This window comes from Photinus pyralis, unplaced genomic scaffold (genome assembly GCF_008802855.1).
Source record: "Photinus pyralis isolate 1611_PpyrPB1 unplaced genomic scaffold, Ppyr1.3 Ppyr1.4_LG3a, whole genome shotgun sequence".
Lineage (NCBI taxonomy): Eukaryota > Metazoa > Arthropoda > Insecta > Coleoptera > Lampyridae > Photinus > Photinus pyralis.
In genome coordinates, this window is record NW_022170509.1 from 21,038,684 (window position 1) to 21,054,548 (window position 15,865).

General features: G+C 36.7%; 3 protein-coding genes across 4 annotated transcripts; 1 reads left to right on the top strand and 2 right to left on the bottom strand.

Moving 5' to 3' along the window:
* Positions 1 to 2,025: 2,025 nt before the first annotated feature.
* On the top strand, positions 2,026 to 5,928 carry LOC116166012 (DNA (cytosine-5)-methyltransferase 3A-like). Its single transcript, XM_031480822.1, has 8 exons — positions 2,026 to 2,419; positions 2,475 to 2,605; positions 4,163 to 4,210; positions 4,264 to 4,328; positions 4,383 to 4,633; positions 4,979 to 5,215; positions 5,270 to 5,590; positions 5,680 to 5,928. Exons 4-8 carry the CDS (start codon positions 4,303 to 4,305, stop codon positions 5,889 to 5,891), a joined length of 1,047 nt encoding a protein of 348 aa, XP_031336682.1. The 5' UTR covers positions 2,026 to 2,419; positions 2,475 to 2,605; positions 4,163 to 4,210; positions 4,264 to 4,302; the 3' UTR covers positions 5,892 to 5,928.
* Positions 5,929 to 8,101: 2,173 nt separating this feature from the next.
* On the bottom strand, positions 8,102 to 9,354 carry LOC116165916 (zinc finger protein 28-like). Its single transcript, XM_031480668.1, has 2 exons — positions 9,205 to 9,354; positions 8,102 to 9,150 (listed from the first exon to the last, which is right to left on the bottom strand). The coding sequence occupies exon 2, from the start codon at positions 9,142 to 9,144 to the stop codon at positions 8,155 to 8,157; it is 990 nt and encodes a 329-aa protein (XP_031336528.1). The 5' UTR covers positions 9,145 to 9,150; positions 9,205 to 9,354; the 3' UTR covers positions 8,102 to 8,154.
* Positions 9,355 to 13,296: 3,942 nt separating this feature from the next.
* On the bottom strand, positions 13,297 to 15,207 carry LOC116165864 (zinc finger protein 28-like). Of its 2 annotated transcripts, none has more exons than XM_031480585.1 (2): positions 15,032 to 15,207; positions 13,297 to 14,989 (listed from the first exon to the last, which is right to left on the bottom strand). In XM_031480585.1, the coding sequence occupies exons 1-2, from the start codon at positions 15,056 to 15,058 to the stop codon at positions 13,532 to 13,534; spliced, it is 1,485 nt and encodes a 494-aa protein (XP_031336445.1). In that variant the 5' UTR covers positions 15,059 to 15,207; the 3' UTR covers positions 13,297 to 13,531. The 2 variants fall into 2 exon arrangements, with proteins under 2 accessions (XP_031336445.1, XP_031336446.1); XM_031480586.1 differs by having other exon boundaries at positions 13,297 to 14,985; positions 15,032 to 15,197.
* Positions 15,208 to 15,865: the final 658 nt, after the last annotated feature.

The following is a 15,865-nucleotide window of genomic DNA, read 5'->3' on the forward strand; positions in this document are numbered from 1 at the left end:
ATCCCGAAGATTGGATGTGGTTTAGATGGGTTGGACTGGAAAATAGTGCGAACCATGATCGAAGTGATTTTTAGAAACACTAGCGTTCGAATTACAGTATGCTGCTTCAACCCACAGGGGACGACCCTCCGCAAAACTGTGGACTGTTACTTTTTCAAGAAAGGTGTTTGTTGGACAGGCTCTGACTGCAGATTCCGACACGAGGCATTAAAAAGTAATACTAACGCAGTTTCTGAACGAGACGTCCAGAATTAAGAAGGGGGCAGTGTAACGGAAATGCTCCAGAATTCTCTGGAATTTTCTACGCGCGCGATAGTGGAAGTTGTAGGAACATTCGAGAATGTACTGGACTTACATTGCTTGCGTGTATAAATGGTTGCGGACCGAACATCGAGTTAGTCTACTATCGAACGAGTACGGACGAAACATCGAGCACGGAAATATAAATTGCGAAGTGTGTGTGATATAATAATCGATATAAATTGTACGGTTTTTATAGTGTTGTAGTTTTGATTAATAAATATTGATATAAATCGAACCCGAATTTATATAAATAACGTTACAGTATTATTATGACGTGGCGTCGATCTCCATAGAGTTTGTTGAAAATTACCCTAGGTCCAGGTTCGTATTTGTTGGTGTATGACGATTCTTTATCTACAGGAAGTTGACAAGTTTTGACATACGGTTCGTAAGTACATCCTAATTTACACGGTCAGCAGTCTCGACCTTCTACCAAGTCAAAGATATGAACAGATAAGTTCGCACTTGCGATGTCAATCAAAGTTCATGAATATAAATGAATATGCGTGTCGAGATTTTACTGACAATGTTACGTTATGTGTTTAATTCCGCAATTGTCTATATTAATTTGTGTGTACCTAAACCGCATCCATTGTCTTCGAATTTATGTCCGAAATTTCACGAATCTCCAAAATAAAAAAAGTACAGGGTAGCCAAATAAGAATGCGAGGTACTGTATCTGGGAACCTGTACATCGTAGAGGCTTGCGGTAAAAAAAATTATTACTAAAACGGCCACGAGAAAAACCTCGAAAATATTTTTAAGTTTCTGAAATGATCGCTAGGGGGCGTAACTGCAATCTGGAATCTAAAAAAGTGATTTGATATCGAGATGCTGTTTTCGCGAACTTGTTTAGGCATCATTTAGCTACTTTTTCATGAAAAAAAATCAAACCAATGCATTTAATTTTTTTGAGAAAATTAACCATTTCTGTCGGAATGTCGAAAAAAGCCCTCAAGCGGTGATATGTGAAACTAACAAAACTTCAAATAGTATAATATTTGTAGCTGAAGAATAGCTCTTTTGAACTAACCCGAGTTTGTTTAAATCGGCTCAGCCGTTTCGAAGATACAGGGTGTTCTTTACGGAAACCTTTGAATACCCCCCACCACTTCATTTTTAGAGATACAGGAAAAATTGTCAAACAAAAATTGTTCAGATTATCGTCGACTTCAAAGACCGGACATTTTTTTGTTAGGTTAATATAGCGGAATTCACAGAAACATCACTTTTTTAGATTCCAGTAAAGTCACTAGATATATATAAAGTACCGCAATCATCCGCCATTTTTGGGCAAATTTGCTGCCAACTTGCCAAATTGACAAATAAAATCTGACTAGCTGTCATTTTTTTATAACCTAACTTCATAGTACTGTCATGTTTTATAAAATATATACAGATATCTCCAAACAGGTGGAACAATCTCTAACATTAAAGTTACTAGAATCTGGTAACTTCCGCCATTTTTGGGCAAAAATCATGCGTTCTCTCTCCTAACACACGAGCCCAATGGATTGCGGTACTTTCTATATTTAGTGACTTTAGATTCCAGATTGCAGTTACGCCCCCTAGGGGTCATTTCAGAAACTTAAAAATATGTTCCAGGTTTTGCTCGTGGCCGTTTTAGTAATAATTTTTTTTACCGCAAGCCTCTACGATAGATAGATTCTCAGATACAGTACCTCGCATTCTTAGTTGGCCAGTTGAACATTTCAAAGGCACCCTTGATTTTTCAAAACTAAAATCACAAATTAGTTTCCAACCAAGGCGCATTTTAAAGAAAAGCTTGGGTTTGAGTGGAGATAACATTGAACCGTTCAATTTCCCGTTCCTCTTTTGCATAGACCGACGAGAAATAGATAAGAATGCGGGTTTGCGATTGGTTAAAAAGTGACGGTGATCGCGAAGTTTGCGTTGGTTCCTTTTCTGTAATCAACAAAACCGAAACGACTTGAAGGAAAAACTTAACACAATATCAATATCAATCATAAGCGTGCTGCTGATTTAACTTAATCTTTTATATCTACAGATATACCTACCTCTGTTCAAAACGCTCTGGAGAAGAAGCATAATAATTTTAAGGCCCACAAAAAGACGTGTCCAAAGAATTATAAAGGTAGGTAACCTTGATTTTTAAAGCCAGGCATTTTAAGCTTCATCTATAATCTTAGGTCTTATTCGAAAACTCTTGTCAAAAGGTGAAACCCTGGTAGATGTCCGTTTGTGTCTTGGATGTTACGCGGATGACGAACTGTGCCATGAGCATCCTCTATTTGTTGGCGATCTCTGTAAAAAATGCTTTGTAAGTATGCTATATTTTCATTTCATTTAGCAGGATCTCGCCCCCGATATAGGTAACTTGCCCTTTGTTCAGAAAATTCAAGCCTACAGTTGAGAATCGAGGTTAGTCCCGGTATTAGGTGTCGTGACTAACGCGCGGTTACCCCCGTGACGACGAAATTGTTAGTACACACATCAAACAATTTGACAATTTCCACATATTGAAATGCATGACCAAATATATAAATTCAATTTGGGGCCAAGACCATGTACCCACTCATAACCATATATTAAGCAAAAATTTGCGCCATAAATGAAAACAATTTCAATCATATGTTTCCGAATTCTGGTTAAATCGTGTCAATTTCAAAAACTAAGATTGAAAAAACATAAAATGTATACAAAATATAAGTAAATTCGAAAGAAATGCAAAAATTACCTGCATTAAATAACGCGAAAAAAAACAATAAACTTCACTACACGATGCTTTCTCGACGACGGCTCAAACCAAGATGGCTGTCACGTTAGAAGCGTTCGTGCTCTCGAGACTAAAAGGTAAAAAAAATGTGTGCATCATCGTAGGTTGTATATACAGGGTGAAACATCTCAACTTATTCAGACACCAATCTGGTTTTTCGTCTGCGTCTGCGTTTTCGTCTCGTTTTTTCCTACCTCAATGTACATTTAAAAAAAAACTTCAAAATGGCATTCTTCTACACCAGCATCCGCCACCAATAATTGAACACAAAAAAGTGCAGGTGAGAATGCAAGTTACATTGCATTATCATAAAGATTCACATACTAAACATCAGAAGAACAAAGTTATTAGAGGACCCCCTTCTAGTATTGCTGAGATACAGTAATTGCAATTGTAAAGGCTTTTTAAATAAAATTGACAAAAATTTCACTTAAACGGGCTGGCTTTGAAACATCCTTTACCTTGAATCCAACCAAGGGAATAGTATCACTGAAATGAAATGCGAATTCCCAACTAATGAAAGAAAATAACCAAACTCCTTTGTCCGGGTTCAATTATTATCAATAAATACGGTATAAATCTGATTCATGCAATTGATTTTCACAGGTCGGTTCCTTTAGGAATATTATTAAAAAAATATAGTCTCCAATAACTCGCACTTTATCGCAATTATGATTAAACTAAAAATGCTTTCTCGGCTACGCGGTCGAAATTCTATAAAATGCATCAAATTTTACCTTCCTACGTTCGAAATTGAGCTGCGAAACCTTCACATTCTAAGTCAAACTGCCAATACCGGCTTCTTTGTTTCGTTGGCTATTTGTATTCTGCCGGTTGAACGGCACAGTCGTGAAGTCGTCGAGTTCTCTTGTTTTTCTACCTGCCCGTTGCAGCGGTTATTACAACTGGCAACACGGTTGAGCTCGCGCTTACCTACTTGACACAGCCTGCGTTTTATTCCCAACGCGTACTGTTTATCGCTTTTATCTCCAGACATACTTTCGTTCATGTGTACTGTGAAGCGGTACATGTGTAAATTTCTCACCGTTGAAAAAATAATTTTTAAAACTGAAAGCTTGAAAAGTTTGTTGTAATTTACAGATTAGATTGAAGCACACACTCCAAAAAATCGGCGAGGATGGCTTTCACGTAAGTGCCGACTAAGTAACGCACTGTAAATACTAATTATGTACTTGCCGTAGCACTTTTGCGTCATTTGCGGAAACGGAGAGCACACAATCATGTGCGAGAGTGGCTATTGTGGCAAGTACTGTTTCGGGCGCGGTCGATTGGCGGGTACCGTAACTTGATCTATTTTCAGAGCCTACTGTGTCCATTGCGTGGATGACTTCTTCAAAGCTGGCACTTGGGAATCGTTTACAGGGGAGGAAAAGTGGATTTGCTTTCTGTGCACTCGGCAAGAGCAAGTGGGCGTGCTTTCAATAAGACCGGACCATATCCTTCGCATTGATAAAATGTTCGATGAGGGTAACCAAATTCCTCTTGTAAATGCTCCTTCGATAAGTGGAAGTAAAATTCGAGTGCTCTCATTGTTCGATGGCATTTCGACAGGTGACTACTGACGTTCTCGTACAATGTGTTTCGAAATTCGCGCACACGGACTATGGGATGGTGTTATACGACAAAAACTGAACAAAAATTTCCTCTACCAGTTTTCCATCAGACTGCTATTTTTCGAGCTACCGCGGTTTTAAAAATCTCCGCCCCCCCCCCCTACCACTGCCACTGGTTAAACGTAATAATAACACATTTTTAAAAACAAAAATAAGTGCCGGTCTGATCAAAAACTGGTAGAGGAACTTTTTATCGAGTTTTCGTTGTATATAGCACCGTCCCACAGTCCGTAGGCGCGAATTTCGAAACACCCTGTATATCAAACTTGGATTTGGGTTTCAGGTTTTTTTGCGTTGAGCAAGTTAGGTATCGAAATGGACGCGTACTACGCGTCTGAAACCGACAAAGGGTGTATAAATGTGAGCGCACACAGCTCTTCAGGGAAGGTAATCAATGTTGGCGATATAACATCTATTACAGAAGAGGATGTGAAGAGAATGTCACCCATACACTTGGTAATCGGAGGACCTCCATGCATTGAGGCGGATTTGGACAATCGCAAGGCCAAGGAGAGCGTTGGTAATTTCAATTAGGTACTTGCGTCAAGGTCTAGATCACCACCTCTTCTTCTAGATTTCGACGGCATGTTTCATCCTTTTCTAGAATTTTATAGAATACTCTGCTTAGTTTCGAAATGTAATGAAAATGGATTTTATTGGTTATACGAAAATGTTACACCTGAGGGACTCAGTCCTAAGGATTTGATCAACAGATATTTGCAATGTGAGCCGTTTATGCAGGATACCATTTACGTTTCGCCTCAACACAAAGAGAGGCTTTTCTGGGGCAACTTACCCTTGCAACTCCACACTATTGCTGTAAGACGAAACAACATGCAAGGAGACTTACTGTCCTGTCAATCGGCTACTAGTTCGCAGAAAGTGATATCTGAAAGTAAGTGCAATAAAGGGCATAGGTATAGAGGGATAACATATGGGTTAGGCAACTTGTACACTCAATTTTCTTTTAAATTCCATTTGTAGGGATAAGTTGCGATTCTCCAATCAGTGATGAACAAAACAACAACAGCAGTGAGTTCATCGCCGAGCTTGAAAAGATACTCGGATTTACCGTCAGCAATTTTAATATTTGGAATATGTCCGCGACTCAGAGGAAAAGAGCGTTGCAAGCTGCAAGAAGTATACCCGTGATTATGTATCTGTTTACCCCCTTTCAGCAAATTTGTGTGGCTTAGTTTGCCAACGAAATTAATACCTTAATGTGCAATTATGTCGAGGAAAATCAAATATTCGTTTGTAATGTATAAATAAATATGTTTCTGATTTGGAATTTCATACTAAACAATTACAGCACATACGTTAGACACGGCAATAATTCGTTGAGTGACACGTGCTTGTTTTTTGAAAGTTCGTTTCTGGCATTTTATCGACCGACAGCTTTTGTTTGTCCTTTTAGACAAAAACAAAGGTTGTAGTGTACTTAACCGCCAGGTTTACCGCGAACCTAATACTTTAGCACAGAAAGTTCTGAGCGGTAACCAGATCCCACTTAAATTTAAAATCAGGTAGTGACACGTGAAGGAAATGACTAAAGCAGGGCCCTCTCGTGGTAGATAAAAACAAAGCAATGACCTGGAGTGCAATATATTGAATAAGGTTTCAGAGTTTGGGCGATTTGTAACTTAGGCGACCCCAACCAACACCGAAAATTTTGACTTACCCTATACTTTACAGTTGGCAACACTGGGGAACAAGTGACTACTACAAACAATGGCGAAAAACGACGTATCGTTTTTTTGTTGGCCTGATTTAATAACGTGGCATGCGGGCGCCACTAAGAGGCAAATTTTGTTTCTTTATTTTTTATCGGCAAGTATTTTGTATTTGGAATGACTCGTTAAAGGAACGTAATCATTGATTTTCTGTGAATAAAGTGTAAACCAATATAAGGTTTTTCGCTATTCAGATTAACAGTGGGACATCTGGCGGCAGCACTTTGTAATTAATATTGGTGGGACAATACTATGAGGCGCCGTTCAGGACTAAATTACGTTTTTAAAATATAAACAAAATTCACAGTATATACTATATATGTCTATATCCATTTAAATACCCTGTATATTTCAACGTCGGATGCAACCGGTCAAGTAGTTGGGGATTCTGTGGACATGAGCCACCGCCATCACTACCTGTCGATATTTTTTTGGTAGTTTCCGGAGGATGTTTGGGGATTTGAGTGCTTGGCGTCACTTCAGCACTTGTTGTTTGTTAAAGCTTGTTGGTGGTGGGCTTATTGTATTTTAAGTTGTATTAATAGAGTTTAGCTCTGTTTTTGGTGTTTGTGCGTAGGATTCAACAACTTTGGTGTTGAGTAAAGTATTTTATGTAGTTTACTCTTATGTACTTATATGAATTGTGCCATTTGTTATATCAGATATTTTCCATCTACCACTGTGCTAATATGTAATTTACAACATGCGAGGTGTTAACTAATATCCATGTGCTTGTGGAAGTCTACGATATCTCAGGTTTAGACCACTCACTTACACGGTGCACGGGGTGTACCTATGTAGAACCTCGACTTCCGTGAAGTAGGGCATGCAATGCTAGGTGTATTTAGTTTAGGGTGACTCCGTAACATTCGCGAATGCGTGTGCCTTTTATGTAACTCATATCTTTCTACCGTGAGAGGGAGCTCGGACGCTAGAATAGAAAGGTATTCTAGAGCTAAGGCATAAAAGGATCCGAGGACCCTCGAACCTAACTAAAAAGTGAGTTGCCTTCTAGCCGCGATTAAAGGGAAGTACATGACATGTTGTGACGAATACTCTACGCATACTGTTCAAACGTACCCTGCTACTTGAATTCATTCATTAATTAAGGCAGTGGCACGTGTTCTGCTTAGGTGGTTGGTGTTTTAATTTGCTTGTGATTAACATAGTTTGGGTTTTATTCAAGGCCAAGGTTTTTCTCAAGTCGCGCTCTTTTTCTCCTTGGTAGTCTGCTTTTGCGAGAGTGCGGCACCTTTAGGTTTTGCTTGCTTTACTTTTAATGTACCACAACCAAATTCCCGGGTTTTCAGAATAAGTTTATAATAAATAAACTCGCAGACATTAAAGCGTTTTATTTGAGCGTTCCTGCCCGACTGAGTCCCGAGTCATTGTATTAGCTTCGTGTAACGTAAAGGGGCCCTACCTCAGACGATCCGATCACGTGTCATTCTTTTGTTTGAAATTTGAACGGGAACCGTGTTTTGATGAAACCTGTCATCTTCACTTCGAGCCTGGGGTTGGGTTAAGATCAGTACACCGTATACACGATCTTCAGATACCTTCTGGACTGGGGAGTCCGGCTAATTAACAATAATAATTCAAATGCAAATCATATGTTTTACGTACCTAGGCATTTTAATTACGATTTAAAACCACATTTGTGGCAAAAGAAACACATTTAATGCTTTTATTGAAAACAATCAAATCAATCACACTTACAACCTTTTCAATCTTTGTGTATTACGACATGTTTTTTCAAGTCGCTTTTACGAGTAGTGGCATAATGACAAATTACACAATTAAAATGTTTAGACGCTTTATGCAAAACCACATGCTGTTTCAAATTGCGTTTTCTATTAGTTACATAATTACAATTTGCACATTTAAAAACGTTCAATTTATGATTCAAGAGATGTTTTTTTAAATACCGTTCAACGTTTGTCACATAATCGCAAACATTACATTTATAATGTTTCGAATCATTGTGCGTTAAGAGATGTGTGTTAATACGGCTTTTAAATTTTGTGGCGTAATCGCAAACGTCACATTTAAAAACCTCTGAAACAATGTGTTTTATGCGATGGCGTTGCAAATTCACCTTGGTATTTGTCGCATAATCACAACTATCGCATTTAACGTCTTTTAAATCTCTGTGCGTTAAGAAATGTTGTTTCAAAATGTACTTATTATTTGTTGCATAATTGCAAACACCACATTTAAAGTCTTTCGAAACGTTGTGCGTTATTGCATGCGACTTAAGGCAGCTTTTAATATTTGTGACATAATCGCACAAGCCACATTTAAAAAGTTGCGCGGTATTGTGTTTTAGGAAATGTCGCATTAAACTTTCCTTAGTATCTGTTGCGTACTTGCAATTCGCACATTTAAATACTTTGTGAATCAAGATGTGCGCGTTTAAGTACTGTTTAACGTTTGTTACATAATCACACTTTGCACATTTATGAGTATCCTTGTGCGTCAAGAGGTGTCCTTTAAAATACGAGTCATTACCCGTTGTGAAATCACAAACGTTACATCGAAATTTTACCATATCCGTTTCTTTCCCATTGATCTCCTTGCTCATCAATATTTCGTTTCGTTCTTCTTTTACGATTTCGAAAAAATCATTAGCAACAAACATGTTTCTTTCAAGGGATGAATTTATTTCTTCCTCTTGTTTCGGTTCAATTTTAACCAATGCAGTGTTGTCATCCATGACAATCTGTGGCATAAAAATTCTTTTCAAATCCTATAATCGGGAACATGGGACACTTACCTGGACCAATGACCGATATTCAGAAAAATGTAAAAATAAACCACTTAAGCTTTTGGTGTAGATGTACCTAGTCACAATTTATAAATGAATTTTGTTGGTGCTTGAAAAATAAGTGCTCGCTACAAATAAAAATAGATAACCTGTGTCTCAATACAAACATTCATTCAAGCGCGGTTGTCACATTTCGCAAGATGATTTTTCAGAGAATTGATAAATATGAGGAGATCTCAATAGATTTTTGGATATGAATTGTAAAAAAACATTGAATTTAAATTAACGATTAGTAAAAAAAACGTCTTGTGGCGATTAAGTTGCCACGACGGCAACGCCGTATCGTCGTTTCACGTGGATGATATCCGTAGTCTATGGTTTTTTCACGTTAAAAACTACTTTTGCGGGTGTTATGCCATGGTAATCTCAAGTGGATTGAAATTACCCTTCAATTCCTCAAATTGTTCAAAGTAGCATTTTATTATATATTAACTGAACTTTCTAAATTGACATCAAATTCAATTCCGTTTTATGCCATCTGACCCACTTCCGAAGTAGGTGAGTTGACCTCAAAGTGGCGACGCGCCGCTTGAACAACTGGCAACAAACTAAAACGTGGTTCAACCTCATTGGTCAAAACGGCCATCCGTTTAAAACAGAGCTTAAAATTTTTTAGGCTCTTCAGATCCTAGATAGATTTTTCGGATCCTCGGTTGCTTCAAATTCCGTGGATTTCATCGATTTTTCAAATTTTTTCCGATACTTGTGATCCAGCAGGTATCTTAGAATTGATCGGAATCTTCGGATGTTTCAAATTCTTGGGGATACTTCAGTTTCTTTGGGGAATTTGGATTTCACAGATTCTTTTCATTTACCGAATTATTCGGACTCCTTGGTATTTAATCGGATTTCTCGAAATCTCGGAATTCTTCGGACATTTTTAGGGTCTTTTATTTTATTTTTATTTTATTTTATTATCCCTCTCTTGTTTTGGGCCCTCAACAGGCATGCGCCCAATTACAGAGTGACCCGCACAATGCTATTTAGAGGTGCCTCTGCAGAAGGTCTTAAGATGGTCTATACTACTCCGGTATTTACCTTACAAATTAGGAAAACTGCAGGAAAACCTAATTCGGAGTAGCCGGTAGAATGCTCGGAACTGGTCTAAGGTAATTTCCATCTCCGCCACAGATGAAAAATTCACCTTAACTCAGGTTCGAACACCCGACCTCCGACCTCTTCAGATAGATTCCTCATATCCTTCACGTTTTTCAGGACCTTCAGATTCTTTAGTTGTTTTTTAAATTCTCGAGATTCGTGCGATTTCTATCTTCAGATTTTTCAAATTGTTCAGACTTTTTGGGTGCTTCATATTCCTCAGATTGATGGAATTCGAATGATTCGGACTTACTTTTTTTTAATTCCGTGATTTAATCGGAATCTTCGTATTCATTGAATTAGTTGAATTCTTCACATTTTTTGAGGTGTTCAGATTTCTTCACTTATTTGAGAACCTTCAGATTCTTCATATTTTTTAAATTCTCCAGATTCGTCGGATATCTCAGATCCTTAAAATTTGTCTTTATATTCTTCACCGTTTTCTTCTTCTTCGGACCAACCGCATTCTTTGGTTTCTTCAAATTTTTCACATTCTTCAAATTTCGCGAATTTATACAATTTTTTGGATGCTTTGAATTCTTTAAATTCTTCGGATTCTTCACGTTCTTTAAGGAACTTCCGTTTCTTCAGATTCTTCTTTCTCGAATTTTTGCTCGGTTTCTTCAAATTTTTCGGCATTTTTTGATTCCGTTGATTTAATCGATTTTTTTTATGCTTCAATTTTTTTTAATTCTTCGGATTCTTCCGATTTTTCACATTTTTCAGATTCTCTAGGGTCTTCATGTTCTTCAGATTCGTCGTATCTTTCGGATGCGTCAAATTTTTAGTGCGAGCATACGCTTCCATAAGAAAATAAGATCGAGAATCACATTCCCGGTTTCAGCCAGTAAACCAAAATGCCGCATGATTCCCAGGATTCCTCCGACGAGGTTCTAGGAAAAAGAAATTGACGGCCTGTTTCACGGTCAGCGAAGAACGACGACTGCAAAAACTGCTAATGGAGATTCCACCATATTACTTGTACACACCATTATCGTTATACGACAATTTTTGTCTGCTCTCGTTATTTTGCTTTCGGCTGTTGCGGATATTATTTACAAGTTCTTGAGCCGTTTTCCGCTTCTTACTTCTGGCTTACTCTTTTCTTCATTGTTTCAATTCAATTCAATTTTGGATTTACTCAATATTGCGCAAGGAAAATTTATTAGGGCCATCTTATCAATTCAAGAACGCCACGAGACAAGTTTCTACCTTACCGGTAGATTCAAGTGAAAACCACCATTACCTGTGATGTGACCTGCTTACATGAAATTTGTTTACCTACACTTCGATGTAGTTCCTAACGGCAAGGATTAACGAGCTTGTAAATCGCTCCGATATATCTGATTTTACTTATTCCACCTGTGTCGCTACAAGGGTATATTTCCGAGACTCGATTGCTTTTGTTAGTTTGATTACATTATTCAGTATTAATAACAGTTTTTATATCCGCGTGTCAGACGTTAGCATTGTTTACGCAATATTTTATGTGCCGCGCTATTCACTACCACTCTTATTTGTTTGTTTCTGTTCTGTTCCAGAAAAGGCTGAACGCGCCCTTTTGAGTTGACGAGGTGGCGACACAAAGGTAATTTTTTTTGTCGACTCCTTGATATAACGTTTGATATCATACTGGTTTTCGATACAATCGAATTGTTATTATTATACTTGCTTTTTCTTCACATAACGATTCTAGCTCCGTTGTCTTCTGCGGAAGCCTGTTTTGATATTAATATTTAATTTGGCTACGTGTTGATCCCATTTTTACGAAGAATTAATTAAAATATTGACATTGCAGATATAATGAGTAATATTTTTGAGATGCATCGTTAGTTAGCGGAACCTTCTGCAGTCCAGAAGGTATCTAAGATCCTGGGCGTCGATTCCCGAAGATGTGCTTTGTTCACATCGACTGACCTTGATGGGAACGTGAATGTCACTGCATTCTCGAACCTACCACATCGAGCGATAAGTTGTTTTGCTATAGAGATTATTCAGTGCCCTAACCTATAAATTCACATATTTTCTGTGAAATAAAACATGGAATTGTTCGAGGATTTTCTGGTTATTAATAACAGTATCCATAATGCAAAAACAAAACAAAATACAAAACTGACAAATGACAGTTCAATTCTTGTCTGTGATTGGTTAGCGCATAAAGTTTGTCCACGATTCGGGAATGCAGCTAAACTTGAACTTATCCCTATCGTATACGATCATGACGTCATGGCAGCCGGTCACATCACATGCTCATCACGGCGCATATCGACTAACTTCGGGAATCGATGCACTGGATACGGTCACCTTAGATTAAAGTTGTATTTTTAAACACACAAAAAACACACACACTCAAAAACAGATTCGTACACAAAGAATTGAAGTCGCTAATCAATCTAAATGAGTTCAAAACAATCACATTAAAATTAATAAAAATTATTATTGTTACAGTTTCACGTACAAATATTTCGAACGGTGTCTCTATATATGCCAACGGTACTTGTCGTTTGAATGGTGTCCCTATATACGCTAACGGTATTGGTCGTTTAAAATCAGACCACAATACTCATATGTTACCCCTAATTGAAATTCTCCCTAATGGTGTAAATAGGTCGATGTGCAATATCTACGGTTACATATCAACAATTATTTACTTAAATGTTTGTTTGAAAATACTTTTATCGCAAAGAAGCTTATTATTAAACTAACCAGTAATTAATTATAGTCCTCAATAAAACATTATTCATCTACAACAAAATTAACCTGGCTTTGTAAATCCTTTTGTTACATATTTATTTGTGACAAGGCGTGCTTCAATTTTGTTGCATATCACAATTAAGGGATTCGAAGGTTGCACGCAATTTTTTTCAATTTCTGTCATCGGTTTAATAGTAATGAAAGAAATATTTCTATTAAATGCTTTAATATTCAACAAAATTACACTGTTTCTAAATCAATAAAGTAGGTAATACATTTTTATCAACTAAACAAGTCCACGATTTTCCATATTACTTGTCAATCTGTATCTGTGGAAATTTTACTTCAGCGTTTTTATGAGTGATGGCGCCCAATTACAGTCCGAAACGTTGTGTCTCAACCAATGTCCCTCTGCATTTGTTGCAAAATCACGAATGTCACATTTAAAAACTTAAAATATCTATTCGTGCCATAATTACAAGCATCACATTCTTTCTTTCGAATGATTGTGTTTTAAAAAATGTTTCTTCAACCTGTACTTCGTATTGGTTACATAATCACAAATATTACATTTAACATGTTTCGAAGCATTGTGCATTAAGGAATGTTTTGTCAAGTTATACTGTGTATTTGTAACAAAGTCGCAAGTATCACATTTAAAATCTTTCGATTTACTATGTGTTGGCAAATGTCTCTTCAAATGGCACTTCGTATTTGTCGCGTAATCACAAAGATCACATTTAAAAAATTTATAAGCTCTGTGTGATAAAATATGCCGTTTCAGAGTGCGTTTAATATTTGTGGAATAATCACAAATGCCACATTTAAAAATATCCGAAACGTTATGTATGGCAAAATGTTGCCTCAACTTTTGCATAGTATTCGTAGCATAATCGCAAACATCACATTTAAAATCGTTCGAACGATTGTGTTTTAAAAAATGTTTCTTCAAATTGTTCTTCGTATTGGTTACATAATCACAAGTATTACATTTAAAATCTTTTGAATCATTGTGGTTTAAAATATGTTGTTGCAAATTGTTCTTTGTAGTTGTTGCATAATCACAAATAGTGCATTTAAAATCTTTGGAAACATTGTGTGTTAATAGATGTCGTTTAACATTTCGTTTATGTTTTGTGGCATAATCACAATGGTCACACTCAAAACGTTTTAAATCATTGTGTGTAAAGGAATGTCGCCTCAATGTATTCTTAGAATTCGTTGCATAATGACAAATATCACATTTAAAACGTTTTGGATCATTATGTTCTAAAAAATGCTTCCTCAAATTGCACTTCGTATTCGTTACATAATCACAAGTATTACATTTAAAATCGTTTGAATGTATCGAAACATGTTGTTGCAAATTGTACTTTGTATTTGTTGCATAATTGCAAATACTACATTTAAAATCTTTCGAAGCGTTGTGTGTTAAGAGATGTTTTTTCAAATTGCCTTTATGGTTTGTGGCATAATCACATTTACCACATTCCATAACAGCTTTGTGTAAAAGGAGATGCCGTTTCAAACTTAGCTTCCTATTTGTTGCATAATTACAAATTGAACATTTTAATTCTTTAAATACTCTGTACGTTAGAAGATGAGCTTTTAGATATTGTTTACTGTTTGTTACATAATCACAGTGTGCACATTTAAAATCGTGTGTCACAAGGTGTACTTTAAAACATGGTTCATTATTAGTCGAGAAAACCTTTACACTTTGCAATTTGGCGCTTGACGAATGATCTTGTTGCAGCATTTCTTTCCCATTAGACTCGTCGTAACGATATTCGGCACTAGTCGTAATCTCATTATCTTCTTGTTTTAAGGTTCCCAAAAAATCATTGGTTACGAAAACGTTTTTTTCGAGAGAAGACTTTATTTCGTCTTCTAGGGTTGGCTCAATTTTAACAAGTGAAATGTTGTCATCAGCCATAGCTGTCTATAATAATTTTAAATTTGTATAACCATAAACGGGACTTACCTCGACATGTAATGCCTTATTCTTCATAAGCACAGACCATTCTACGAGCAAACCTAAATTGTGAATGATGTTTCTGAGAATCTAAAGCTTCATTCACAATGCAAGAATTAAGTAATTACACTTAACGCAGAAAATAGAAAAAGACTGTTCACCATAGCATTGATTATGCACGAGTAGCGAATATTGCACTCCAGCGCCTCCACACAACGACTCTGACATTTCGTGAGGTGAAACAAATCTTTGATCGCATTGTTTACCATTCATGTTAAATAAAAATTCAGCCATAATGAGTGGTTTGTAGCAGTCTGTACGGTTTAAGAGATTAGAGTATAGTTTTTCACGTTTGATTTGCATCTGATTTACTCGTAGAAATTAAGGTTGGGTCAGTTGCGTGTTACATTACAGTGTAGTTACAGACACATGTCTTGCAGGAATGTTAAAAATTCAGGCTTCTTTTCTTGTTGCATTATTGTTTAATTATATTAAATTTCGTTTCTAAATTGAGACATACGTAAATATAATCAAACGTGCAAATTAGTTCGTAAACCCGATTTCTGACATGAATTGTCTCCAGAAACACCATTTTTAATATATCCTTTGGTGGGTGAAAAGTGGAAAATATCAGGAAACCATCTACACAACAAGTCGGGAGCAAGGGGCCGTTTTACAAGTCATTTAACGCAGTGGTCCCTTTTAAAAGCTTGATCATAACCTCAAATTGGAATTATTGCACACAAAAGAAAAATTACAAAAAAAAACGGTCATTCTGGAGACGAAACTATGTAAAATAATAGCAAAACAGATGTGTACTTACACTCTTCTCACTTTCGTTAT